General features: G+C 36.5%; 2 protein-coding genes and 1 pseudogene across 2 annotated transcripts; all 3 read left to right on the top strand.

Annotated features, from left to right (window-relative positions):
- The first annotated feature begins 5,258 nt into the window (after nucleotides 1-5,258).
- Nucleotides 5,259-7,567, top strand: LOC117090519 (taste receptor type 2 member 20). The gene has a single exon (XM_033222857.1). The coding sequence runs from the start codon at nucleotides 5,682-5,684 to the stop codon at nucleotides 6,609-6,611; it is 930 nt and encodes a 309-aa protein (XP_033078748.1). The 5' UTR covers nucleotides 5,259-5,681; the 3' UTR covers nucleotides 6,612-7,567.
- Nucleotides 7,568-17,508: 9,941 nt separating this feature from the next.
- On the top strand, nucleotides 17,509-18,498 carry TAS2R50 (taste 2 receptor member 50). Its single transcript, XM_033222859.1, has one exon. It carries the CDS (start codon nucleotides 17,557-17,559, stop codon nucleotides 18,454-18,456), a length of 900 nt encoding a protein of 299 aa, XP_033078750.1. The 5' UTR covers nucleotides 17,509-17,556; the 3' UTR covers nucleotides 18,457-18,498.
- A 1,916-nt stretch (nucleotides 18,499-20,414) lies between these two features.
- Nucleotides 20,415-26,989, top strand: LOC117090903 (annotated as a pseudogene).
- Nucleotides 26,990-27,369: the final 380 nt, after the last annotated feature.

The raw sequence follows: 27,369 nt of genomic DNA, 5'->3' as shown, positions 1-27,369 counted from the left end.
AAAATTAGGCTGAAACTAATATATTCCTACATGTGCCATTGTAATTAGAGTTTTGCTGAATAAAGAAGAATACAGCTTTATAGTAGTAAGAAATAAGGCTAAAATTTTATACTTTTTAAAAATTAATTTCAAAAAGAAAAATATAAGCAGTAAGTGTACATCCACATTCTTAATGGTAATCTTAATCTGAAACATCAGATTTTGAACAACTATATTGCAGTAGACTTTTTTCTTGTTTCCAATTTAATTATTCATGATATGCATTTCAGATTGGCAACAATTAGGGAATTTTTCTTAAAGTACAAATATTGAAGTATGTAGCACTATAGATATTAAGTATGTAGGACAATTTTTGCTACATTTATCCCTAAATGAAATAATTATACTCATATTGTTACCATTCAAAGATCACAATACTATGCATGTGCATGGCATATGTGTTGGGGAAAATATTTTGTTTCTATAAATTTTTTGACTCTGTATTAGAGAAGAAACCCTAGAAAGATAATTGTTAAGCTATAAAACATATTTAGTGTAATCTTTGAGTGTGCTTGTGCATATGTAGTGTTACTTCTACTGCTATAATCAAATAACCCAGATTTAGTGACAGTAGCTGAGATTGTAAATAAGCGGTTGAGAGAATTTTGCCTACTAATGATACTATTAAAAGATAAAATACAGTTTATATGCTCTATAGTTGTAGAGAGGATTTGTGTAAGTTCATGTGAAAGTGCAGTGATAATTAAACAGCCCAAAGGAGAAGAATCTTTGTTGTAGGGCAGTTTTGTCATGATTTTCAGTATGTGGTAAATGAAAAAAAAACAGCCAGTAAATCAGTGGAAATTCATTTTTTTAACTTATTCTTAATGAAATACTGTCTGAGGATGTTTGTCTGTGCCTGATGCTGAGAATAATGTAAGAAAAAAGTTCATGAGTCCATCACCCTGAAATGTAGCAGTTAGAAAACGTGATTGAAGTCATATTTATAGAAGAGTATGGCCCCTTTTGGCTGACATTATCATCATTGTCAATCATCATCTACATCTATCTCTTTAAATGATTTATTTTTGAAATATTTTCATAGGTAATTTGGATAATGTCTAATAAATTTTAAAAATATTATCATTGTGGGAAAGTTACATTAGTAAACAGAAAATTTCAGGTTGAGCCAAATACATTTAGATTTAGAAATTAAGTATAGTTTAGTTTAAAATACATTGCTTAAGCAAATCATTATAGATAAACTAATCTTAGGAACATTATAAGAAAGATTTAGTTGTGTTAATAAAATTCCTTCATTAGAAAGATAAATAAGCCATTTCATGATCAAGCTCTTATTTCTAAAGTGAAGATTTTATTTTATTTATTTTTTAACCTTTCTACATTTTACTGACAAAGGATTAATAGCATAAATTATGTTTATATTGCAAAGTTTATTTATGGATATTTGATATGTGTACTTCTACTCCTTTTTACATCTTTTTTTTTTTTTTTTTTGAGGCGGAGTCTTGCTGTGTCGCCCAGGCTGGAGTGCAGTGGCGCAATCTCAGCTCACTGCAAGCTCCGCCTCCCGGGTTCACGCCATTCTCCTGCCTCAGCCTCCCGAGTAGCTGGGACTACAGGTGCCCACCACCACGCTCGGCTAATTTTTTGTATTTTTAGTAGAGACGGGGTTCACCGTGTTAGCCAGGATGGTCTCGATCTCCTGACCTCGTGATCCGCCCGCCTTGGCCTCCCAAAGTGCTGGGATTACATACTTGAGCCACCGCGCCCGGCCCCTTTTTACATCTTACATGAATATTTAAATAATTGATATATAACACTCCCTGATGCCAGTTACTAAAGCAAATACTAATCTCAGTTCAGAAACTCACATGTACAACAAATTTAACTTCCTGGATATTTTAAAAACTCAGCTTAATTTCCCTAGGGGCTCCATAAACCTGATGGCAGAAGTTAAATCTCAGGCAACTCTGGGTTCTCCCACAAGCACACTTTGCTTCAGAGTTGTGCTGAAGTTTTGAGGAGGTTGGGAGGAGACAAGGAGGTGTCCAGTCCTTGGTACATCTATCCTCTGGCATTCTCCCATCCTGCCCCCGGTTGTCAGCCCACACAGGTTGCTGGCACATCTAAAGTGAGAATTTTAGGACTAAATAAATCAAATAGAAGTAAGCCCTCACATCTTCTATATCTCACCTGATAATGAAGAAGTTTGAAGGCACAGACACAGAGCTCTACTTCTGCTAATAAAAAAAGAGTAAAATTTAATTTGTAAAATAGAATGATGTATCTAGGGTTGAGGTGCTATAATTTATTTATTGGAATGGCATTTTGAAATCCAGCACAGCTAACTGAATTTCCCTGTGGGGAGAGTTTGTGGTGAAGACACATCAACAGACAAGCTACTCACATCACATCAATTTCCAGGTTCTTCCAACTTGTGGGAGAATGTGTAGACTAAGTTTTATTCCATTTTGTGACCAAAGTCTTGGGAAAAGAAGAAAATTGTTACCATTTTCATATCAAGCATACAAAAAACAAACAAACAAAACCAACCAACCAAAGAATCCCATTTTTAAGAATAACTTGGTTGTAAGAGTACTTTGTTCTGTTTCTCCATAGATAATGATTTATAGAAGGAGAACAAAAGATTATTTCTGCTACTAAAATGATAAGAGCAAAAAATAAATAGTCAGTATTGAGAATCCAATAAACAAAGAGTTAACAACCAGTTAGACATAGGAGAAGAGAGAGTTAGTGAACTGGAAGACAACTACAAAGAATGAAGTCTAAAGAGACCACAAGACAGAGAATGCAAAACTAAGAGGATAAGAGGCATGGATGCTACAATCAGAGGATCTAACATACTTCTGGATTTCTGGAAGATTAAAAGGGAGAAAATAGGGTAGAAGCAATGTTGTGGAGATTTCCCCAAAAGTGATAAAATGTATTAATCCATATATTTTTAGTAACCATCAAAGGTCAGACAAGATAACTAAAAAAAATTAACATAAAATGACACAGGACATCAAAGACCAATAGAAAATCTGAAAAGTGCCCAGAGGAAAAGATAGATTATTTTAAAAGGAACAACTTTCTAAATGAAAACTGATTTTCAACAGAAAAATGGAAGGTAGAATTCAATGGAATCATGTCTTCAGTGTGTTTCAAAAGAATAGAGGACCTGCATACACAGAAATCCAAATGATATTTTTCAGATAAAATAAAAAACATTGAAAATACAAGATTAAACTTGCAAGAAGGAATAAAAATTAACAGAAATAATAAATGTGCATAATTCTAAATGAATGTTGACTGAATAAAATAATGTCTTGTTGAGTTAAATATATAATTGATAAGATATATGCAAATAGCAGCAAAGAGACTGAAGGTAAAGGTGACAGGAACAAATTTAGTTAAATTATTGTTTGCACTTTTCTATGTCGGTGAGGAGAATTTGAACACCACATTTAATGACCCTGTAATAGGAATTGCTTCAAATGATATGTGAAATAATACTCATAGTAGGGTTACTCATAGTAGCTCAAAAATACACTGCCCAAAATATATATTAACTAAGGATGATTGAATGATATAAATGATTACAGTAAATCCATACAGTGGAACAATATAGAGAGGTGAAAAGAAATGAATCACATGTACATGCAACTATGTAACTAAATTTCAGAAACATGATGTCCAGTGCAAGAAGCCATGAACAAGAAGAACACACAGGACGGCACCTATACACAGTTCAAAGCAGGACAGACCAACCTGTGGAGTTTAGGGCTGCAAACCTAGTTGGTAAACCATAAAGAAATTCAAGGAAATGATCAGCATAGATTATGAATATTGCTTGTCTCAGGAGATGTGAATAAAGGTTTAGGCACTTGGAAAGTGGCCTGGAAGTGGACCTAGTCTATTTGCAGTGTTCCATGTCTTACCCTGCGTAATGGTTACATGACTGTTTATGATACATTGCTCTTTCCTATTTTTGTTTTGGCCCATTTCTAAGTGTGCATTATAATTTTATTTTAAAAGTTACAAATTAGGAGAAATGTCACATGAAAATTATTAATTGCTCTGCTCATTTTATACTTAGGGGAAAAATCCACCATTTACGTACATTCTTATACAAATCAAGAGAGCTAAAGTGAATTCTTATTTTAGTTGTGAAATGGAGAAATTTGAGATGCTATTACCTAAAACCTCCAGATCTTTCCCAACATTTCCTTCTAGTTTTAGATATTCACTTCATGTTACAAAAACTTTGATATTTCCAACCTATTTTTCCTTTGGCTCCTGAATTTCTGACACAACAAGGGTGCACATATTTCTTACACTCTTGTTTTATCAGCGTGTCTATATCACTTAGCTTTTTCTGCAAAAGAAACTTCTCCAAAACCACATTAGATATTTATATCTCACATGCTTTTGGATTTTGTTTTCTTAAGCTGGGGTTTGGTGGATGGCGCTGGTGATTTGAGAGGTTTCAAGCTTTGCCTCTTGGATCTAGTTAAAGTTTGGCCGATTTAAGACTGGGTCAGGCAGGGGCAATGTGACTCCATGAGCTACTCATTCTCATTCTGGAAACAGTATGTTAGTGTGGACATGTTCTCATGATAAATGGAAAAGAACCAGAAAGCCTAATATGGAACCATTTCAAATTTCGATGTAAAGCATAGTAATTTTCTGTTCATCAAAGCAAATTACATGATCAAACTCAGAGCCCTAGTGCAAGGTTTTCACTATACCTATGATGGGAGGATACTGCAAAATTATGTGACAAAGGTCTGGTACTCAGGAATATTTACAAGCTTTCAAGTAGCATTACCAAAAGCCTAAGCATGAGAGACACGTTTCATGAATATTATTCATTGGCTGAAAATCTGGCATGGGAAAAATAGGACTAATTCCACCAGGATGAGCTCCTGAAACTCATTTTCCATTTCATAAGTTATTAGAAAACAATTCCTTTCATCCTTGAAGGGTAAAAGTGTGTGTGTGTCTATGTGTGTGTGTTTATGAGTTTGTTAATAGTGATGCCATACAAAAGTATTGGTTTACAGCAACCACAGTATAAGGAGTACTGGCTTTCCTGTGGTTCCCAATAAAATATTGGGTGATTTTGATAAAAAGTTAAGGTTCTGTGTATTTAAATCTGGCATTAAAAAATAAATCCATAGTGATTATGATCCTACATATGACCAGGCTCTTTTAACAATCTAAATACTTGCTGTGTCATCTATGTACTGGGTATTAAAATTTCCCTAACAACTGAAGGGCTGAACACAAATTATGGAAATGTGAAACAAGGAAAAAATTGCAAAGCAATGAAAGAAGATATGTCTTTATTTGAATGCTAGCAAATGAGAATTCAGCTTTCCCTTCAACATCAGTCAGAAAAATTTCAGCCTATAGGCAAGAACAGAGACTGTATGAATAATAATTAATTTGAGCTGTTTTGGGACTGACAATATTTTCCATAAAGCCAGCATTGAACTCATTCATTAGTTTAAGTTGGTGCTTTCCTGTTGACATTGTTCACAGAATTTAAAAGTATAAAGGACGTCATTGAACATTCAGGAATCAAGTGCATATTTAATCTAAAGTCTGAATATTAGAGGAGTCACAACCAGTGACATTAGGCCTGAACTTTTTACTTGCTTTTTTGTTTAGACATGATGAGTTTTCTACACATTGTTTTTTCCATTCTAGTAGTGGTCGCATTGCTTCTTGGAAATTTTGCCAATGGCTTTATAGCACTGATAAATTTCATTGCCTGGGTCAAGAGACAAAAGATCTCCTCAGCTGATCAAATTATTGCTGCTCTGGCAGTCTCCAGAGCTGGTTTGCTCTGGGTAATAGTCTTACACTGGTATTCAACTGTGTTGAATCCAACTTCGTCTAGTTTAAAAGTAATAATTTTTATTTCTAATGCCTGGGCAGTCACCAACCATTTCAGCAACTGGCTTGCTACTAGCCTCAGCATATTTTATTTGCTCAAGATCGTCAATTTCTCCAGACTTATTTTTCATCACTTAAAAAGGAAGGCTAAGAGTGTAGTTCTGGTGACAGTGTTGGGGGCTTCGTTGTTTTTGGTTTGTGATCTTGTGGTGGAAAACAGGTATATAAATGTGTGGACAAAAGAATACGAAAGAAACATAACTTGGAAGATCAAATTGAGGAATGCAACGTACCTTTCTAACTTGATTGTAGTCACGGTAGCAAACTTGATACCCTTCCCTCTGACCCTGATATCTTTTCTGCTGTTAATCTGCTCTCTGTGTAAACATCTGAAGAAGATGAAGCTCCATGGCAAAGGATCTCAAGATCCTAGCACCAAAATCCACATAAAAGCTCTGCAAACTGTGACCTCCTTCCTCATATTATTTGCCGTTTACTTTCTATGTGTAATCATATCGCTTTGGAATTACAAGAAGCAACAGAAAGAACTTGTCTTAATCCTTTGCCAAGCTGTTGGAATCATATATCCATCATTCCACTCATTCATTCTGATTTGGGGGAACAAGAAGCTAAAGCAGAACTTTCTTTCAATTTTGTGGCAGGTGATTTGCTGGGCCAAAGGACAGAACCTGTCAACTCCATAGATTCACCAGAGGCTCATTGTGTGTTTTCTAGCAGAAAACAAATTGATGGTGTCCAGAACATTTTATATTTCCTACAAGTTTTTGCATAGTCTACGTATTTGAGTAATTTACAAAAGTAGAATTAGAAAATTCTTTTACCTAAGTTTATTATATAAAAGTATATATATATGTGTGTGTATGTCTGAATGTATATGAAAACTTAACATTTACCATAACATACCTTTAATCAATTTTTCATATAAACTGTTCAGTTATACAAAAGTAGGATAAGAAATTTGTCAGAATTATGAACCCATGTGTGTTTCACACATATATTTTATTGTATGATATTTCATTTGAGGAATTTATGATCTCTATTTATAATTAAGAACTGACACCTTATATCAGAAAATTGTTGCTGTTGTTCATTGTAATTTGTATTATGTATATGCACCATAGTGTATTTAACTGTTTAACTATCATTGTTTGAGCCTGTAATTTTTTGGATGGTAAGGAAATTTAATTCTAAATCAATGATGAGAATGTGTCTTTCGGGTAGGTTTTTTTTTTTTTTTTTAATCATGAATTCTTTTTTTTTTTCTTTCTTTCTTTTTTTCTTTTTTGAGATGGAGTCTTGCTCTGTTGTCCAGGCTGGAATGCAGTGACACAATCTTGGCTCACTGCAACCTTCACCTCCCGGGTTCAAGTGATTCTCATGCCTCAGCCTCCTGAGTGACTGGGACTCCAGGCATGTGCCACCATGCATGGCTAATTTTTTTTTTTTTTTTAATAGTAGAGATGGGGTTTCATCATGTTGGAGAGGCTGGTCTTGAACTTTTGACCTCAAGTGATCCACTGCCTCAGCCTCCCAAAGTGCTGGGATCATAGGCGTTCATGATGAATTCTTATTTTATGTTTAGTATAAAGCAAATACAATTATTGTTAGATAATAACGCACAAAATAAAATTCAAGGGTGAAAAATATATCTAGTGTACATTTTTTTTTTTTTTTTTTTTTGAGGCGGAGTCTCGCTCTGTCGCCCGGACTGGAGTGCAGTGGCCGGATCTCAGCTCACTGCAAGCTCCGCCTCCCGGGTTTACGCCATTCTCCTGCCTCAGCCTCCCGAGTAGCTGGGACTACAGGCGCCCGCCACCTCGCCCGGCTAGTTTTTGTATTTTTAGTAGAGACGGGGTTTCACTGTGTTAGCCAGGATGGTCTCGATCTCCTGACCTCGTGATCCGCCTATCTCGGCCTCCCAAAGTGCTGGGATTACAGGCTTGAGCCACCGCGCCCGGCCTGTACATTTTTTATGTATATCAAAAGCAATACTGAAGAATATTAGATTTAATATAGTATGTTAATAGCTTACAAAAAATCATTTCTATAAAAAAGACGAAGAAACATGATCATGAGCTCTTTTCAGTGCTGTTATAAGTTTCCATATGCAATTAGAAAAGTCATCTCTTCCAGTTTTTGAATTAAACAAAAACTTTTTTGAAGTTGAGATCTGATGTTATATATTTTAGTTTTTTGTCTAAGCCACCTCTGAGCTCCTGAATTGCCAATTCCCTCCTTTATCTTCCATCCTTAAAATTCCTCAAAAAGCTCAAATTTTCCTTACTTTAAAAAGAAGCTCAATCTAAAGAGGGTATAGAAACTACGGCATCTATGAAATCTATATATTGATGATAGGAAATGCCTTAAAGATATGTTTTATTATAATCTTGGTGTAAATGATGAAATGAGAGAAAGTGTATTGACATATTCACTAATAGCAAGTTCTATTATAAGAAGAAAATGTATAACCTAGTTCAACAGCTAAATTCTGTGTGACTATTAATTTCTGGTGTTATGCAATTTTAACAATATTATCTAAATCTTAAGATAAATCATCTCCACATCTGATTTGTTTATCATATATCTTCCCTGGTACAATGTAAGTACCATAAAAGTGGAGATCATATAGCTCTTGCTTACTGTAGACATAAAGACAGCACACAGAATAGTTATTCAAAAATGATACTTTGATGAACAAATTAATTGGTGAATGAACGAATACATGGACTATATTGGAGTGGTAAACCAATGAAAATGTAACACATCACAAAATCTACAGTTGCATGAATATTTCTGTTCTGGTTTCAGATTGAAGTTACAGGATTATCCAAGAAGAAGAATCTCTCAGAGCAAAAGTTTGGCTATTCCCCAATTCTAGGGGAAATATCACTATAATATAGCATTGATGCAGCTATATCGGATGTGTGACACAAAGACAAAGTGGAAAATAAAATCAGATGGCATTTATTACAATACGTTTTACTAAGCATATAAAAGAGTTTTGTATATGTGCACATAACTTTTCTATTGCGAACTATACATTTGTATTGTGGTATTTCTAGCTGGTTACTACATAAACAAAAATGACATTTCATTTAAAATATTTAGTTGCCAACTATCTTACTAAAATATATTTTTTAGATAGTATTTTTAATATCCATTCTAAATGATCGCTTTAATCACCATATTATAAACTCATAGAAAAATAAATGAATAATAATTAAAACACTGAATGAATATCTGAGTCTCAAGGGTCTAGAACTAGAGCAGATGTCTGATATTAAAGTAATGACAATTATTTGGAAGGAGGTCCATGGCAGCAAAGGCTGGGACATATGGAAATTGAGGCAAGAGAAGATGTGAAACTATGTGTTGTGATGTGTGATATGACTCTGCTGACGACCACTTCACAATGAGGTGAGAGAGACAGCATGGCGGTCATCAGATGCGTGCACTTGGCTCCCAGGACTTTTTCAGAAGGGCTGCGAGAGGAAAACACATCCAGCATTAGTCCATGGAAGCAACAGAGGAGGGAGAATATATCTACTCAGCTGTCTTCTGTCTTCTATTTCCCACTGGCCAGGGTTTCCCTGAAGCAGAATTACCATCTCTGCTGTTCCGCTTTCCATCATCCAGTCCCTTGGTGGAGGTAATGAAAGTCAGACCTCATGCCCACAATGTGGTGATCCATTCAAGTCCCAAATGGAAGGGTGACGTGGGTCAGGCAAGGTGCTGACCAGGGGAATGGGAGACAGTCAAGTGAATCTGAGGAAGCACATGTTTGCGCCCAATGCTGTCCACTCCTTGTGCCACTCAGATGTGGTCATACCCTCCAATCATGGCTGACTTTATGAGCATATAATTTCCACTGTTGCAACAGGTCTTGTGCTTAGAGATGCGCATGCTTAGAAGGGTTTTATACTTGGGTTAATTTTCTGCACTCGCTGTTTTGTTTTTGAGACAGAGGGCACTCCTCTGTTGAAGAGGGAATAGTTTTGCACTAATTCCCTAGGAGTTTGCTCTCCCCTCTCCTGTGAGCTTGTGAGAAGCATGCACAAAGTTCTATAATGCCCACTATGCATGCATGCCTCTAGCAGGTCTGAATTCTGCTGGATTGTCTGTCACAATGAGCACAGCAGCTTGGACTAAAGCCTACATTTGCTAGAGTCATTTTTTGTTCTAGTTCTACTTAAGACCAGTAGCCTTTGGAAACTTCATTAGTGAATCAGAGCAATATCCGCAAATGTGGAATATATTGGCTCCCAAATCCCAGGAGGCTCAAAAAATATTGTGTCTCATTTTTAGTGACAGGAAATAGATGCATACAGAGCAACATGCTGTTTACTTTAAAAAGGGTGTTTCCGCATGTGGACTAGGAGCACTGGACCCCTAAAATCATCATCTATGTTTTAGGTCACTGAATCTTCTTGTTCATCTTTCTTCTTCTGGTATTTTACTTCTGTTCAATGTTATGGTATTTTACTATAGTTGAGAAACTCACCATCTCCTGCTTTTGGGTTACAATTAATGCAATATTATTAATATACTGAGTTAGCATGATGTTTTGTAAAATGCCAATTAAACGGAAAACAGCAGTAACATAGCCCTGACATAAAATGGTGAAGCAGTGCTTTTGTTCTTACCACACCAAAGCAAATCATTTTGATTTCCTCTCCCAATGGATGTAGATTCAAAAGCATTCACCAAATCAAAAGCCTCATACAAAGAGACAGAAACCATGTTTTCTCAGTGAAGATGCCACATCCTAGAGAGCATCTGCAAGTGTGATTTAAGTTTATGCTGATGTGCATTCATCCTGTAATCCATCTGGTTTTGGCAGAGGCCAGACAGGTTAACTGAATAGGGATCAAAAATGGACAACGACCTCCTGGAATTTTGAGTTTTTTGTCATGTCGGTGACCAATTCTATTCCTTGGACTATGCGGTTATTATGTTTTACTCATTTTCTTGCCAGAAGAGGAGACTTTCAGAGAACTCTTTTTGGTTCTACTTACAATAATGTCCCTTAATATACAGGTCTGGAAGCAATGTGAGAGTTCTGCTAGCTGTTGAAACTGTGAATTTCATTTAACATTCTGGAAGAGATAATAAATATGAACCCATTAGATCCACCTTAGGTTGAACGTGAGCCAAAGCTTTATGCAGCATCTGACTTTCAAAAACTCATACTCCAGGGCTGGTGAGGTGGTTCACCTGTAATCCAAACAATTTGGGAGGCTGAGTTTTGGTTACTATAGCTTTGTAGTATACTTTGAAGTCAGGTAATGTGATTCCTGCAGTTTTGTTCTTTTTGCTCGGGATAACTTTGACTATTCTGAGACATCCATATATTTTTAGAAGCCATTAAACCTCAAATGAGATAACTAAAACCAATTAAGGCTGAGGTGGGAGGAGCACTTGAGACCAGGACTTCCAGATCAGGCTGGGCAAGATAGCAAGTCCCTGTTTGTTAAAGAAAATAAACTGATTGTGATACTGTGTGCCTCTAGTTCCAACTACCTAGGAAGTTCTGGCAGGGGGATCAGTTTAGCCCAGGAATTTGAGTCTGCAGTAAGCTATGATTGTGCCATTACACTCCAGCCTGGGCTGCACTCTAGCCTGAGCAAACAAACAAGACTTTGTCTCTAAAAACAAACAAACAAACAAATGACCAAAAACAAAGCCTCCCACTCCATTCTGTGAAACACAGTGTCTTTTTTAGTACTCGAATATTATTAATGTTATTTCAGACCCCATGTTTAAAATTCTGAGAGTATGGATATATGTCCTTTCCTCTGGGTACTGTTATGGCTACAGGTGAAATGACTACAGGTGCTTGAGAAACGGTCAAGTGAATATTTCCTGAATATTTTTGTGGTGAATCTTCAGTGTCATTTACTGAGGGCATGTAAGTTTTCCTTCAATCATTGAACTCTGCTTCTCTGAATTGGCTCAGTCCTGAGAACTGGCTGAGGGTTTTTGATTTTCAACGTCAAAGGCTAACCTCAAGAGTCAACTTTTTCAACTTTGTCCCCTCTTGGTTTAAAATTATTTAGCAAAGCATGAAACCTTTTCAACTATTGGCCTATCAATTCATTTAAATGAGGCTGTTACTGTCGCCACTCCATTAAATCTGACATTTGCAAGATCACCAGTAAGTCTGTGTTGCCAGTGGTTAGTTTTCATGTTACATGCTCTATGAGCAGCAGTGAATATAGTTTATTTGCATTTCAGGATACTGCCCTCTCCTAATTTTATCCTTGTTCACTGACACAACTTCTCAGTCTCCTTTGCTGGTTCTTTCTCTTGTCTGTAAACTGAAAATATCAGATTGTCCAAGGTCTAAATTCTTCAACCTCTAATAAATTATGTCTGGTTTTTTTTTTTTTTTTGGTGATCTCATGCAGTTTCCTTATAGATAATTTGGCCAAATGGTTTAATAGAGAGGAATAAGACTGATTATTCATATATTTTTTATTTATATACATATAGTTGCATATATCAAATTATATAACCCTTTTTTTCAAACGTCAAAGTCACATTTAAAAGTAACAATACTAAAAATCTATGGAGAAGGTGGGAGCATCAATAATGTTTTTTACTTGAATTTCTGCTAAATCAGTGTGATAGTGACCAGATGACTAATTAAGTTTTATTTAAAATAGCAATGTAGATATTGATAGATTGATAAGTCGGGGATTATCATTATATAAAAAAATGATATAAGTAAGGAAATATGCAGATAGAATGATGATTGATTAACCCATTTTGACTTTTTGCATTTGGTACAGTTAATGTCTCAGTATTTCAGTAATCTGTTTTTATATTTTTCTCTATGATCAATTAATTATGAGTTAATATTTGTGTGTGGTATGAAATAATGGTCTACACTCATGTTTTATCATTCTGTTTTTACTCCCACTTCTTAGGTAAGTTCATCTAGTCATAACCTTAGTTACTTTCTGTGTGCTATTGACGCCAATATTTAATCCTTCAGCTCAGACATCAACCCTGGTCTCTAGAATCCGATCTCTAAGGGGACAAAGAGAGATCTTTGGAGATCACTTGACATCTTCATTTGGATGTCTAACAAGAACTTGAACTAACATGTCCAGATCAAAATAGTGATCTTCCCTCTAGTCTCCAAAGTCGTTTCTTCTATAGCCTTTCCCTCGTCTGTTAATGACCACTTCAGTCTTTCAGATGCTTAGACCAAAAACACGGAGTTAACATTTTCTCTCTTTCAGAACTCATCTCTAAGGCGTCAGCAAATTTTGTTGGCTCTACCCTCAAAAACATACAGAATCTAATCCCTTGTCATCACTTTTGCCATACTCATCTAAGCTGCTGCCATACCTAGCCAAGATAATTGCCATCAACTCCTAATTATTCTTTCTAGTACTGCACATCCTTTTCTCTTGATGTATTCTCAAGGTAGCAGCCAAAGAGAGCCTGTGAAGATGCAAATTTGATCATACCATTCTTCAGCTCTAGATGTTTCAGTGGCTTCTCATCTCATTAGAGTAAGGTCAAAAATCCTTACAAAGTCCTATAATCATTTGAGTGATTTGATTTTGTCTGCCTGTCTGTCCTAAAATGCCTGGCTTATCCCATGCTAGCAACACTGGACTTTGTGTAATTTCTTGAATATACCAAGAATTGCCTCAGGGACTTCATACTTGTGTCCCTTCTTCTTGGAATGCTCTTTCTCAGAAATCAACACTAAACATTACCACTCATCAAACATCACTGAATAATTGGGGCCTCCTTAATTTGATTTTTGTATATGGTGATAAATAAGCATCTAGTTTCATTTTTCTGCATATGGATATCCTGTTTTCCCAGCACCATTTAGTGAAGAGACTGTCCTTTCCCCAGCGTGTGCTCTTGGCACCTTTGTCAAAAATGAGTTCTCTATAGGTGTGGATTTGTTTCCACATTCTCTATTCTGTTTCACTGCTCTATGTGTCTGTTGTTATGCCAGTACCATGCTGTTTTGGTTACTATAGCTCTGTAGTATACTTTGAAGTCAGGTAATGTGATTCCTGCAGTTTTGTTCTTTTGGCTTGGGATAACTTTGGCTATTCTGAGACATCCATATATTTTTAGAAGTCATTAGACTTCAGATGAGATAACTAAAACCAATTAAGATACAAATGCCACAGAATATCAAAGACCAATCGAAAATCTGAAAAGTAGGTAGAAGAAAAAGATTATGTAAAAAGAAACAACTGTCTAAATGACAATCTTATTTTCAACAGACAAAATTGAAGCTAGACTTCAATGTAATCGTATCTTCAGTGTGTTTCAAAACCATAGCAGACTTTAATAAATAGAAATTCAAGAGAATATTTTTTAGATAAAAGGAAAATTATTAAAAATATAAAGCTGAACATGCATGAAGGAATAATAAATAATGCAAGTGGTAAATATGTGCATAAGTCTGAATAAATTTTGAGTTTATAAAATAAGGGCATCTCTTTGGGTTCAGTATTTGATTAATAAGATATATAGAAATAGCTATATATAGTCTGTAAGTAAAGGTATAAAAAAGAAAATTTAGTTAATTTAAATTTGGAATTTTCTATGTCTGTGAAGAGAATTTGAAAGCCATATTTGATGACTCTGTAATTCTCTTTCTGTGTGTATATCCAAAGGAAATGAATCAAATGATATATGAAAGAATGGTTGTACTAGAATTATTCATAACTGTTCAAAAAAGAAACCCCCCAAATATGTATCAACTAAAGATGAATGAATCATTACAACACATTCGTACAATGGAATAATATAGAGAAGTGAAAAGAAATGAATCACATAAAGATGCAACTATGTGACTAAATTTCAGAAACATAAAGATGAGTCCAAGAAGCCATGAGTAGGAACATACAGGACTACACCTATATATGGTTTAAAGCAGACAAAACCATGTCATAGAGTTTAGGATTGCATACCTACTTGTTAATGTATAAAGAAAATCAGGCCGGGCGCGGTGGCTCAAGCCTGTAATCCCAGCACTTTGGGAGGGCGAGACAGGCGGATCACGAGGTCAGGAGATCGAGACCATCCTGGCTAACATGGTGAAACCCCGTCTCTACTAAAAAATACAAAAAACTAGCCGGGCGACGTGGCGGGCGCCTGTAGTCCCAGCTACTCGGGAGGCTGAGGCAGGAGAATGGCCTAAACCCAGGAGGCGGAGCTTGCAGTGAGCTGAGATCCGGCCACTGCACTCCAGCCTGGGCGGCAGAGCGAGACTCCGTTTCAAAAAAAAAAAAAAGAAAAGAAAATCAAGGCTGGGCATGGTGGCTCACGCCTGTAATTCTAGCACTTTGGGAGGCTGAGGTAGGTGGATCACCTGAGGTCAGGAGTTCAAGACCAACTGGGCCAACATGGCAAAACCCTGTCTCTACTAAAAATACAAAAAGTTATCTAGGTGTGGTGGCATGCACCTGTAGTCCTAGCTATTCAGGAGGCTGAGGGAGGAGAATCGCTTGAACCCGGGAGGTGGAGGTTACAGTGAGCCGACATCACACCACTGCACTCCAGCCTGGGTGACAGAGCGAGACTCCATCTCAAAAAAAACAAAGAAAATCAAGGAAATGATCATCCTAAATTATGGCTATTGCTATTGCTTTCCTCAGGGTATGTGAAGAAAGGTGTAGGGGCTTGGAGAGTGGCATGGAGGTGGACCTAAGCTATTTGCAATGTGACATGTTTTGCCCTGCATGATGGGTGCAGGAGTATTTATGATACATTGCTGTGTTTACCATTTTTGTTTTCACCCATTTCTAAGTGTGCATTATAATTGTATTTAAAAATTATTAACTGGAGAAATGTTCCATAAAGAATATTAATTATTCTGCTCATTATATATCTTGCAAAAAAATCACCATTTATATACATTTTTATACAACTCTTGGAGAGCTGAAGTAGAAACTTTTAGCTGCAACATGTGGAAATTTGAGATGATGCTACCTGCAGCACACAAATCTTTCCAAACATTTTTTATTATCTTTAATTATCTACCTCACATGCCAAAACTTTGCCACTCCCCATCTATTTTTCTTTTAGTTCCTGAATTCCTGAAAAAACATGGGTGAATATATTTCCCCACACTCTTGGTGTAGGATAGTACCTACACCAAGTACCTATATCAGTTATACACTATAGTATCTATATCAGTTATACACTATAGTATCTATATCAGTTAGGTTTTTCTACTAGAGAAACCCCTCCAAAACTACGTTAGATTTTTTATCTCATATATCTTTGGATTCGGGTTTTCTAAGCTGGGTTTGGTGGATAGCTCTGGTGACTTGAGATGGGCCAAGTTCTGCATCTTGGAGCCAGTTAGAGTTTGGCCAATTTAGGCTGGATCAGGCAGAGGCAAACTGACTCCACTAGTTTTCATTCTCATTCTGGGAACAGTGTACTAGCCAGGTGATAATCTCATGGTCAATGGAAGAGAGCAAGAAACTGTGAAGTGGAAGCCATCGCAGACCTCTGCGTGAAGTCTACTAATTTTCTCTTCATCAAATAAAGTTGTATGAGTGAGCTCCGAGTCCAGGGGACAGGTCATCACCCTGCTTATAGTGGGAGGATACTGCAAAATTATGCATCAAAGGGTGTGGTACTCAGGAATATTTACAAAATTGTTGAACATTTTAATTAAATAATAAATAATTAAACATTAAACATTAAAAAGACTTGAGAGTAAGTGTACCAAATGGTTAAGCATGAGAGATATGTTTGATGTTTAATACTTTTTTTTTTTTTCCTCAGTGGGAAAATAAGACTAATTTCACGTGGATGGCCTCCAGGAAACTTACTTCCCATTTTGGAAAGTATAAGAAAATAATTCCTTCCATCCCTTAGGAGTGTGACAGTCTCTCTCTCTTTCTCTCTCTCTCTCTCTCTCTCTCCCTCTGTGTGTGTGTGTGTGTGTGTGTGTGTGTATGGTAACACACAAGCATGGTAACAATAAATTCGTACAAAAGTATTGGTTAGCAGCAACCAGATTTTAAGGTGTATTGGTCTTCTTGTGGCTCCCAAGAAAACCTTGGATGATTTTGATTTAAAAGTTTGGACTCATTCTGTTTAAATCTAGCACAAATAGTAAATCCATTAGGGTGGTAATCCTAGTTATGACTAAGTTCTTTTAAAGAACTTAGACATTTACTGTATGAACTATGGACTTGAGGGTAAAATTTCCCTATCTAACAACTGATGTTGTTGAACACAAATTATGTATAGGTTAAACAAGGAAAATATTGCAAAACATTGAAAGAGAATACGTCTTTATTTGCATGCTGGTAAATGAAAATTTAGGTTTCACATCCACTTCATGATGAATAATTCAAGCCCATCACAAGAATGGACATTGAATGAATGAGTTAATTTGAGCTGTTTTGAAAATAAGAATGTTTTCCATAAAGATGACATCAAACTCATCCATTAGCATAAGCTGGTACTTTCTTGTTTGACACTGGTCACATTATTTAAAAGTAAAAAGAATGTTGCTGCACATTCAGAAATCAGGTGCACGTAAAATTTAACATCAGGGTATTAAAGAAATCACAGCCAGTGATATTAGGCTTGCATTTGCTTTCTTTTTTTTTCTGTTCAGATATGATACCTTTTCTACACATTTTTTTTCCAGTTCTAACATTGATTTTATTTGTTCTTGGAAATTTTACCAATGGCTTCATAGCACTGGTAAATTTCATTGACTGGGTGAAAAGAAAAAAGATCTCCTTGGCTGACCAAATTCTCACTGCTCTGGCGGTCTCCAGAGTTGGTTTGCTCTGGGCATTATTATTAAATTGGTATTTAACTCGGTTGAATCCAGCTTTTTATAGTGTACAGTTAAGAATTACTTCTTATAATGCCTGGGTTGTAACCAACCATTTCAGCATGTGGCTTTCTGCTAGCCTCAGCATATTTTATTTGCTCAAGATTGCCAATTTCTCCAACCTTATTTTTCGTCATTTAAAGAGGAGAGTTAGGAGTATCATTCTGGTAATACTGTTGGGGGCTTTGTTATTTTTGGTTTTTCATCTTCTTGTGGTAAACATGGATGAGAATATGTGGACAGAAGAATATGAAGGAAACATGACCGGGAAGATGAAATTGAGGAATGCAGCACACCTTTCGTATACGACTGTAACTACCCTGTGGAGCTTCATACCCTTTATGCTGTCCCTGATATCTTTTCTGATGCTAATCTTTTCTCTGTGTAAACATCTCAAGAAGATGCAGCTCCATGGTGAAGGATCTCGAGATCCCAGCACCACGGTCCACCTAAAAGCTTTGCAAACTCTGATCTCCTTCCTCCTGTTATGTGCCATTTTCTTTCTATTCCTAATCGTTTCAGTTTGGAGTCCTAGGAAGCTGCAGAATGAACCAGTTTTCATGGTTTGCAACGCTGTTGGAAACATATATCTTTCTTTCGACTCATTCATCCTAATTTGGAGAACCAAGAAGCTAAAACACATCTTTCTTTTGATTTTGTGTCAGATTAGGTGCTGAGTAAAATATCTGAAACTCTCAACTCTCTAGATTCACAAGTGGAACATTGTGTGTGTCTTCTAGGAGAAAACAAACTGATAGTGTCTGGAACATTCTATACTTTCTACTGTTTTTTCTGTAGTGTATGTTTTTGAGTAATTTCTGAAAGCATGCCTAGAAAAGTCTTTTACCTAAAGTTAGTCTAAAATTATATCTATATATGTGTGTGTGTATGTGTATATGAAAGACTTAAAAGACATTGACAATAACATAATGTTAATCATATTTTCACAAGATGCCAAATTATAGAAAATGTGGTAAGAAGTTTTTCAGAATCATGAACCCATGTATATTTCACGTATACATATCATATTATCATGTTTCACTTGGAAAATTTAAGATCTTTACTTATAATTGTTAAGAACTGACACCTTATCTCAAAATCATTGCTCTTCTCCACTGATTTTTACCACGCATATGTACCACAGTGTGCTTAAACATCTAATTTTTTGATAGTAAGGATACTCAATTCTAAATCAATAATGAAGTTTCACCTTTGGGGTAGTTTTTATTTCATCATGAATTCTAATTTTATGTTTAGTTTATAGCCAAAATAATTATTGTCAGAAAAAAAGATGTACAGAATAATATTCAAGGTTGACAAATATATTTAGAACACATTTTGTATATGTCTACCATAAACAGTACTGAGGAATATTAGATTTAATACAAATATGTGAAGAGCTGATAAAAAAGTCATTTCTATAATATGGATGAAGAAAGAAACACCATTATGACCTTTTCAGTGTTGTCATAAGTCTCAGCCTGCACTTAGAAAAGTCATTTCTGCCAGTTTTTGAGTTAAAGGAAACCTTTTTTGAAGTTGAGATCTGATGTCAAATATTTCAGGTTTTTTTTTCTTTTTCTAAACCACCTCAGAGTCCCTGAATTGCCAATTATCTCCTCCATCTTCCATACATGAAATTCTTTTTAAACTTCACATAAAATAACTTGAATCTTCCCTACCTTAGAATAATACTCTATGTAAAAATAGTATAGAAATTATAAAGATCACTTGGATTAAACTTTTTGCAAATGTTAAAAAGGCCTCTATGAAATCTGTGTATTAATGATAGAAAACATCTTAAATATATGTTTTATTATAATCTAGTTGCAAATAATGCAATGAGAGAGTGTGTTGACATATTCAGTAAAAGAAAGTTCTATTATAGGAAGAAAATGTATAACATCATTAAACAAGTAAATTCTATAAATTGTATTAATTCTTTGAGTTATGAAATTTTAACAATGTTATCTAAACCTTGGGATAAATCATCCCTACATCTGATTTAGTTATTTGTTTGTTTATCATATATCTTTCCTGGTACAATGTAAGCCCCACAAAAGCAGAGATCATATAGATCTTGCTTGCTGTTGACTCCCAGGGCCTAAAAGACACCACATAGAATAGGTATTCAAGAATTGATGAACAAGTAAATTAGTGAATAAAGGAGTAAACTATATGGGAATGGTAAACCAATGAAAATGAAACTTCATCACAAAATCTAAAGTTGCGTAAATTTTTCTTTTCTGGTTTCAACTTGAGGTTACAGAATTATCTAAGAAGAAGCATTTCTCAGAGCAAAAGTATGACTAGTATACAATTGTAGGGGAAATATCACTATAAGATAGCCCTGATGAAGCCATATTTGATGTGTGATGGGAAGATAATGTGGAACATGAAAATCAGGTTGTACCTATTGTGATACATTTTAAAAAGCATACGAATATAAAATATTTTGGTATATTTGCATATAATTTTTCAGTTGTGAATGATATATTTGTATTGTGATATTTCCAGCTGGTTAGTATATAAACGAAAATGGCATCTCATTAAAAAAACTGAGTTAGTTACCAACTACCTTACTAAAATGTAACTTTTATATAATATTTTAAAATCCTTTCTAAATGAACATTTAATGTCTGATGCTAAAGTGATAACATTTATTTGGAAGGTAAGTCCAGGGCAGCAATGGCCGGGACATGTGGAAACTGAGGCAAGAGCAGATGTGAAACCACGTGTTGCGATGTGTGATATGACTCTGCTGATGACCACTTCACAGTGAGGTGAGAGAGACAGCATGGTGGCCATCGGATGTGTGTGCTTGACTCCCAGTACTTTTCCAGAAGGGCTACAAGGGGAAACCACAGCTGGCATTAGTCATAAAAGGGAAAGAAAAGGGAAAATGTAGGCCGGGCGCGGTGGCTCAAGCCTGTAATCCCAGCACTTTGGGAGGCCGAGACGGGCGGATCACGAGGTCAAGAGATCGAGACCATCCTGGCTAACACGGTGAAACCCCGTCTCTACTAAAAAAAAAAATACAAAAAACTAGCTGGGCGAGGTGGCGAGCGCCTGTAGTCCCAGCTCCTCGGGAGGCTGAGGCAGGAGAATGGCGTAAACCCGGGAGGCGGAGCTTGCAGTGAGCTGAGATCCGGCCACTGCACTCCAGTCCGGGCGACAGAGCGAGACTCCGCCTCAAAAAAAAAAAAAAAAAAGAAAGAAAGAAAAGGGAAAGTGTATCTGTTCAGCTGTCTTCTGTCTTCTATTTCCCACTGGCCAGTTTCCGTGAGGCAGAACTACCATCTCTGCTGTTCTGCCTTCCATCGCCCAGTCCCTTGGTTGTAGTTATGAAAGTCAGACTCCATGCCCACAGTGTGGTGTTCCATTCAAGTCCCAAATGGAAGGATGATCTGGATCAAGCAAGATGCTGACCAAGAGAAGAGAAGACAGTCAAGATAATCTGAGGAAGGACATGCTTGAGGGCAATACCATCCACTCCTTGTTCCACTCAGATTTGCTCCTGTTCTCCAAACAAGGCTGGCTTTATGGGCATATGACTTCACAGTTGCACAGGGTCTTGTGCTTAGAAGCACTTACGCTTAGCGGGGCTTTATGCTTTGGTTAATCTTCTGCACTTGCTGTTTTGTTTTTCAGACAGAAGGTATTCCTCTGCTGGAGAAGGAATAGTCTTGCACTAATTCCCTAGGAGTTTGCTCTCCCCTCTCCTACGGACCTGTGAGAGGCATGCACAGAGTCCTGTAATGCTCACTATGCATGCCTGTAGCAACTTTGAATTCTGTTACTTCATCGGGCACAGTGGGCAAGCAACTTGGGCCAGACTCTATATCTGCTATAGAGCCGGTTTTGGTTCTCAGTTCGACATGAGGCAAGTAGTCTTTGCAAACTCATTTAGTGAGTCAGAGAAATATCCTCAAATGTGGTATATGTTGAATTCAAAACCCCAATAGGCCCCCACAAAACTGTGTTTCCCGTTTAGCGATAGGAAATATGTATATGGCAACAAGCCATTTACCTTAAAAGGGATGTTTTGACAAGAGGACCAGAAGCGTTGGACCCCTATCAACTTCATCTATGTTCTAGGTCTTTGCATCTGCTGGACTTTATGTCTCTTCTTCTAGTATTTTACTTCTGTTCGATGTTACAGTATTTTACTTATACTTAAGGAACTTGCCACTTCTTGCTTATGAGTACCAATTTATGGAACATTATTCATATATTGAATTAACATGATATTTTTAAAAATGTCCATTAAACTGAAAGCAGAAGTGACATAGCCCTGACATAAAACAGTGAAGGAGTGTTCTTGTTTTTACTACACCAAAGCAAATTGTTTTGATTTTCCCCCACAATGGGTGTAGATCTAAAGGTATTCATTAAATCAAAAGCCACTTACAAAGTGCCGGAAACCACATTCTGCTCAGTGAAGATACCACATCCTAGAGTGAATGTGTAAGTGTGACTTAAGTTTACGCTAATGTGCATTTTTCCTATAATCCATCTGGTTCTGACAGAGTCCAGTTAGGTTAACTGAATAAAGATATAAAATGGACCACCACCCCCTAGAACTTCTGAGTTGTTTTTCCATGACAGTAAACAATTCTGTTTCCTGGAGAATGCAGTTATTATGTTTTATTCATCTTATTGCCAGGAAAGTAGAGGTTCAGAAGCCTCCCCTCGGTCGTGCTTACAATAATGTCCCTTGGTATACAGGTCAGGAAACGATGTGAGAGTCCTGCCAGCTGTTGAACCTGTCGATTTCAATTACACTTTTGGGAAGGGGTAACTATGATAAACCCATTAGATCTGCTTTGGGTTGGACATGGGCCAAAGCTCTATGTATCATCTGATCTTCAAAAACTCATACTCCAGTCCTATTGAGGCGGCTCATACCTGTAATCCCAATAACTTAGGAGGCCAAAGTGGGAGGATCACTTTAGGATGAGAGTTTCAGATCAGCTTAGGCAACATAGCAAGAATCTGTCTGTAAAAAGAAAAAAAAAAATAGCTGTTTGTGGTAGTGTGTGCCTGTAGTTACAGCTACCCAGAGGACTCGAGCAGGAGGATTGCTTTAGCCCAGGAATTCGAATCTGCAGTGATCTATGATTGCGTCATTGCATCCAGCCTGGGCAATCAAGCAAGATATTGTCTCTAAAAAGAGACAAACAAAAACAACAAAACAAAAAACCAAAAAGGACCATGCACGGGGGCTCATGCCTGTAATCCCAGTACTTTGGGTGGCCAAGGGTTGGATCGCTTGAGGTCAGGAGTTCGAGATCAGTCTGACCAACATGGTGAAACCCTGCCTCTACTAAAAATTAGCCAGGTGTGGTGGTGTTGCACCTGTAATCCAAGCCACTTGAGAGGCTGAAGCACGAGAATCACTTGAACCCGGGAGGCAGAGGTTGCAGTGAGCTGAGATCATGCCACTGAATTCCAGCATGGGTAACAGAGCGAGACTCCATCTCAAAACAAAACAAAAGAAAACAAAAAACCCAAAAGTAAAAACGTTTCGCTTTATCCCATGAACCACTGTGTCTTTTGAGGTACCCAGATGTTAGTGTTAGTTCGGGCTCCAAACTGAAAAGTCTCAGATAATATGGACGTGTGTTCTTTTCTCTGAGGACTGTTGTCTGAGGAATAGCTATAGGTCATTGAGAAAGCAACATAAGACACACCCTGAGTATTCTCGCAGTGAATTTTCAATGTCCTTCATCAAGAGGACTTAAGATTCCCCTTAATCATTGAACTGTGCTTCTCTGAATTGGCTCAGTCCTGAGAACTGGCTGAGGGTTTTTGATTTTCAGTGTCAAAGACTGACCTCAGGAATCAGCTTTTTCAGCTCTTTACCCCCTTGGTTTGTAATTATTTAGCAAAATATGAAGCCTCTTCAACTATTGGCCTATCAACCCATTTCAATAAGGCTGTTGTCACCACTTCATTGAATCTGACATTTGGAAGATCACTGGTGAGTCTGTGTTGCCAGTGGTTAGTCTTCGTGTTGCATGCTCTATGAGCAGTACTGAACATAGTTTGTTTGCATTTCAGGATGATGCCATCTCCTGATTTTATCCTTGTTCACTGAGCACCATTTCTCAGTCTCCTTTGCTAGTTCTTTCTCTTGTCTCTGAATTGAAAATATCACACTGCCCAAGGTCTCAATTCTTCAATCTTTAATCAATCAGGCTTGTTTTGTTGATGATCTCATGCAGTCTCCTTACTGATAATGGAGCCAAATGGTTCAATAGAGAGGAATAAGGCTGGTTATTCATAAGTATTCACGTATATTATTTATGTTCATCTATGTACATATATCTAATTATGTCAACCTTTTTTCTTCAAATGTCAGTTGCATTTAAAAGTAACAGGACCAAAATTCTAGGGAGAAGGTGGGAGGATCGATAATATTTTCACTTGAGTTTCTGCCTATTCAGAGTGATAGTGACTCAGTACTCAGTATCTAATTTAGTTTTATTTAAAATAACAATGTAAAAATTGATAGATTTATAGGCAGGGGATTATCATTATAGACATAAGGATCTAAGTAAAGAAATACATAGATAGAATTATGATTGATTAACCCATTTTTTATTTCTTGCATTTGGTACAGTTAGAGTCTCCAATATCACAGAATCATAATTCTTAACTTTTTGCTCTATGATCAATTAATTATGAGTTAATTTTTGTGTGTGGTATAAAATAAGGGTCTAAATGTATGTTCTTTCTTTCTCTTTTGGCTCTTACTTTTTAAGTAAGTTCATCTGGTCATGGCCTTACTTTCTGTGTGCTGATGATGTCAACATTTAATCTTTCAGCTCAGAACTCAACTCTGAAATATTCAGCTCATATTTGAATATATAATAAGTTGATTATTGTTCATGGAATAAAGAAGAATGCAATGCATTTTCCCAAGTAGATGCCAGCCTAGTTTGCCTCATATTTTAATGTGCATGTGATTTCTTTTTCTATTCTACAGTGCCTACTCTATCATTCATCAACTTTCCATATAAATATGGGTCATTAAGACTTTTTTTTCCCTTGGTCTGCTTGCTCATCTCTCTGCTAATACTGTGCTGTCCTGAATATTTTCATTTGAAAATCTTAGAAGTATGTTAGACAAGCCATCACTCTTTTTGTAGATGACTAAAAATCATTAGACATTTGTCATTTTTACTACATATGAAAAAGTAGTTTTTCTTGCCTAAAAACAACCTGATTTGGGAATTTATGTGCTGTCACAGGATTAGCATCTGGAAGTGGTGACATTAATGTCATTTTAAAAAACATGTGTCATATTTCCTCTTATTCCTTTCTGCCTTGACATTGTGCAGTAGAGATTTTAAAAATTGTTGTTTTCATATTGTTAAATATCAATTATTGGTTTTATTTACTACTCAATTAAATTTAATAAGACTACTCTCTCTTGGTGTAATCACATGGAATGGGCTCAACTCCCCAGTTAACAAGTGACAGCACATGTAAAATATTGTCTACCAAGGAAACTCATTGAACACTTAGTGTTCAGACTGTGTTTTGGTGTCTGGTTCCCTAAGCACCACTGCAGTGACACAAAATAATAGACCTTCAGCAGAAAAACTTTTGGCAAATATATTTCATAAGCGTTTAGATGCAGTGAGTCATTCTTATTACTTGGGTTGGTGGAATCCCTTTCAAAATGTAAGTTACTAATACAAACAAAGATTGAACTTTGTGAGCAGGCATTTTTAAGAATAAGTAGTCTCAGGACTGATAATATTAACTCACTTATGCACATCAGGTAGGACTTTATTATGGCAGATACTGGAAATGTACAAAGTGAAGTTAAAAGGTAACTCCTAGCAGCACATCTTACTCTCTGGATTCTCTAATGAGATGGGTGTTTCTACTTTGCTGTTGCCTTTTTGAATAGTTCAAATCTAGCATTAGTACTGCTGTGTGGGAGGGAGTGTATGTGAACAGAGTAAGAATTGTGACAATCAAGTCATAGGATAAATGCTTGGAAATTTTAGAATCATGTAAACAGCTTATGAAGTGAGTATAGATTCCCAGTGCTGTCAGTCTCACCCATTCTTCTATCCACATGTGTGGAATGTTCTAGGACTCCATGGCTTTTGCGGATGTGGCTGTGAACTTTACCCAGGAGGAATGGGCTTTGCTAGATTCTTCTCAGAAGAATCTCTACAGAGAAGTGATGCAGGAAACCTGCAGGAACCTGGCTTCTGTAGGTGAGAATGACAACACATTTCACTTAATTACAGAAGTATTTCCCTATCATCAGTGCTATTTGTGATTTGGAATATGGCAAGGGAATGATTTGGTGAAGAAATCAGGCATGAGCACTGTGTACAATGAACATGAAATCTAGTAATGTTTCTATAGTTTGTAATAATTCATGATAATTTTTGGGTCTGCATTTTAGGAAACAGATGGAAAGACCAGAATATTGAAGATCACTTTGAAAAACCTGAGAAACATGTAAGATAATTTGCACTGAGAAGAGGAAATAAAGTCCTCTGAAGGAATCTTAGCATGTCATGAACTTAAAACAAGCAATCAAAACAAATAAGAGTCACTTGAAATTTGTTTCTTTTTAGAAAAATTTCACCCAAAATGTAACGCACTTCAGTAGCAGTCAGTGTTTGGAAAACAGTTTACTTGAAAATAGTACTACAAAATTGTGTATATGAATCTTACTATTTTGGTCATAGCCATGCAGGTGGTAGCTGTGTTTTTGGTAGTAACCCATTTAATTTCAAATAATTTAGTCATGGCAAAAAAAAAAAAAAAAAATGCATTTTCCCTGGTATTGGTAACAGTGTAAGTCCAAGACCTATTAATAAGTAGAAAGTTATTAAACCAAGCAATAACAATGTGCTTGTCATTTTTTTTTACAGAAATAATATGGTACAGAGACTGTGTGAAAGCAAAGAAGATAGTATGATGGACAAGTTGTCAGCCAAATTCCAAATCATGATCTGAATGTGAGAACATTTCTACTAGATGAAAACAATGTGAATGCAGTATTTGTGGAAAAGTCTTTGTACGTCATTCCCTCCTTAATAGGCACATCCTAGCTCACCCAGGATACAAACCATATGGAGAGAAGCAATATAAATGTGAACAGTGTGGGAAACTCTCCGTTTCTGTTCCAGGTGTTAGAAGACACATGATAATGCACAGTGGAAATCCAGCTTATAAATGAACGATATGTGGGAAAGCTTTTTTTTTTTTTTTTTTATTTTTATTTTTTTATTATACTTTAAGTTCTAGGGTACATGTGCATGACGTTTATATCATGTATAACTCCCCAATGCAATCCCTCCCTCCTCCCCCCTCCCCATGATAGGCCCCAGTGTGTGATGTTCCCCTTCCCGAGTCCAAGTGATCTCATTGTTCAGTTCCCACCTATGAGTGAGAACATGCGGTGTTTGGTTTCTCTTCTTGTGATAGTTTGCTAAGAATGATGGTTTCCAGCTGCATCCATGTCCCTACAAAGGATGCAAACTCATCCTTTTTTATGGCTGCATAGTATTCCATGGTGTATATGTGCCACATTTTCTTAATCCAGTCTGTCA

This window comes from Trachypithecus francoisi, unplaced genomic scaffold (assembly GCF_009764315.1).
Source record: "Trachypithecus francoisi isolate TF-2019V2 unplaced genomic scaffold, Tfra_2.0 Lachesis_group11, whole genome shotgun sequence".
Lineage (NCBI taxonomy): Eukaryota > Metazoa > Chordata > Mammalia > Primates > Cercopithecidae > Trachypithecus > Trachypithecus francoisi.
The sequence above is the reverse complement of the archived record's forward strand: the minus strand, read 5'-3'. Positions and strand labels throughout refer to the sequence as shown.

Bases quoted from the DNA above. Each gene is read 5' to 3' on its own strand.
- TAS2R50 (XM_033222859.1), top strand. From the start codon at position 17,557: ATGATACCTTTTCTACACATTTTTTTTCCAGTTCTAACATTGATTTTA.
- LOC117090519 (XM_033222857.1), top strand. From the start codon at position 5,682: ATGATGAGTTTTCTACACATTGTTTTTTCCATTCTAGTAGTGGTCGCA.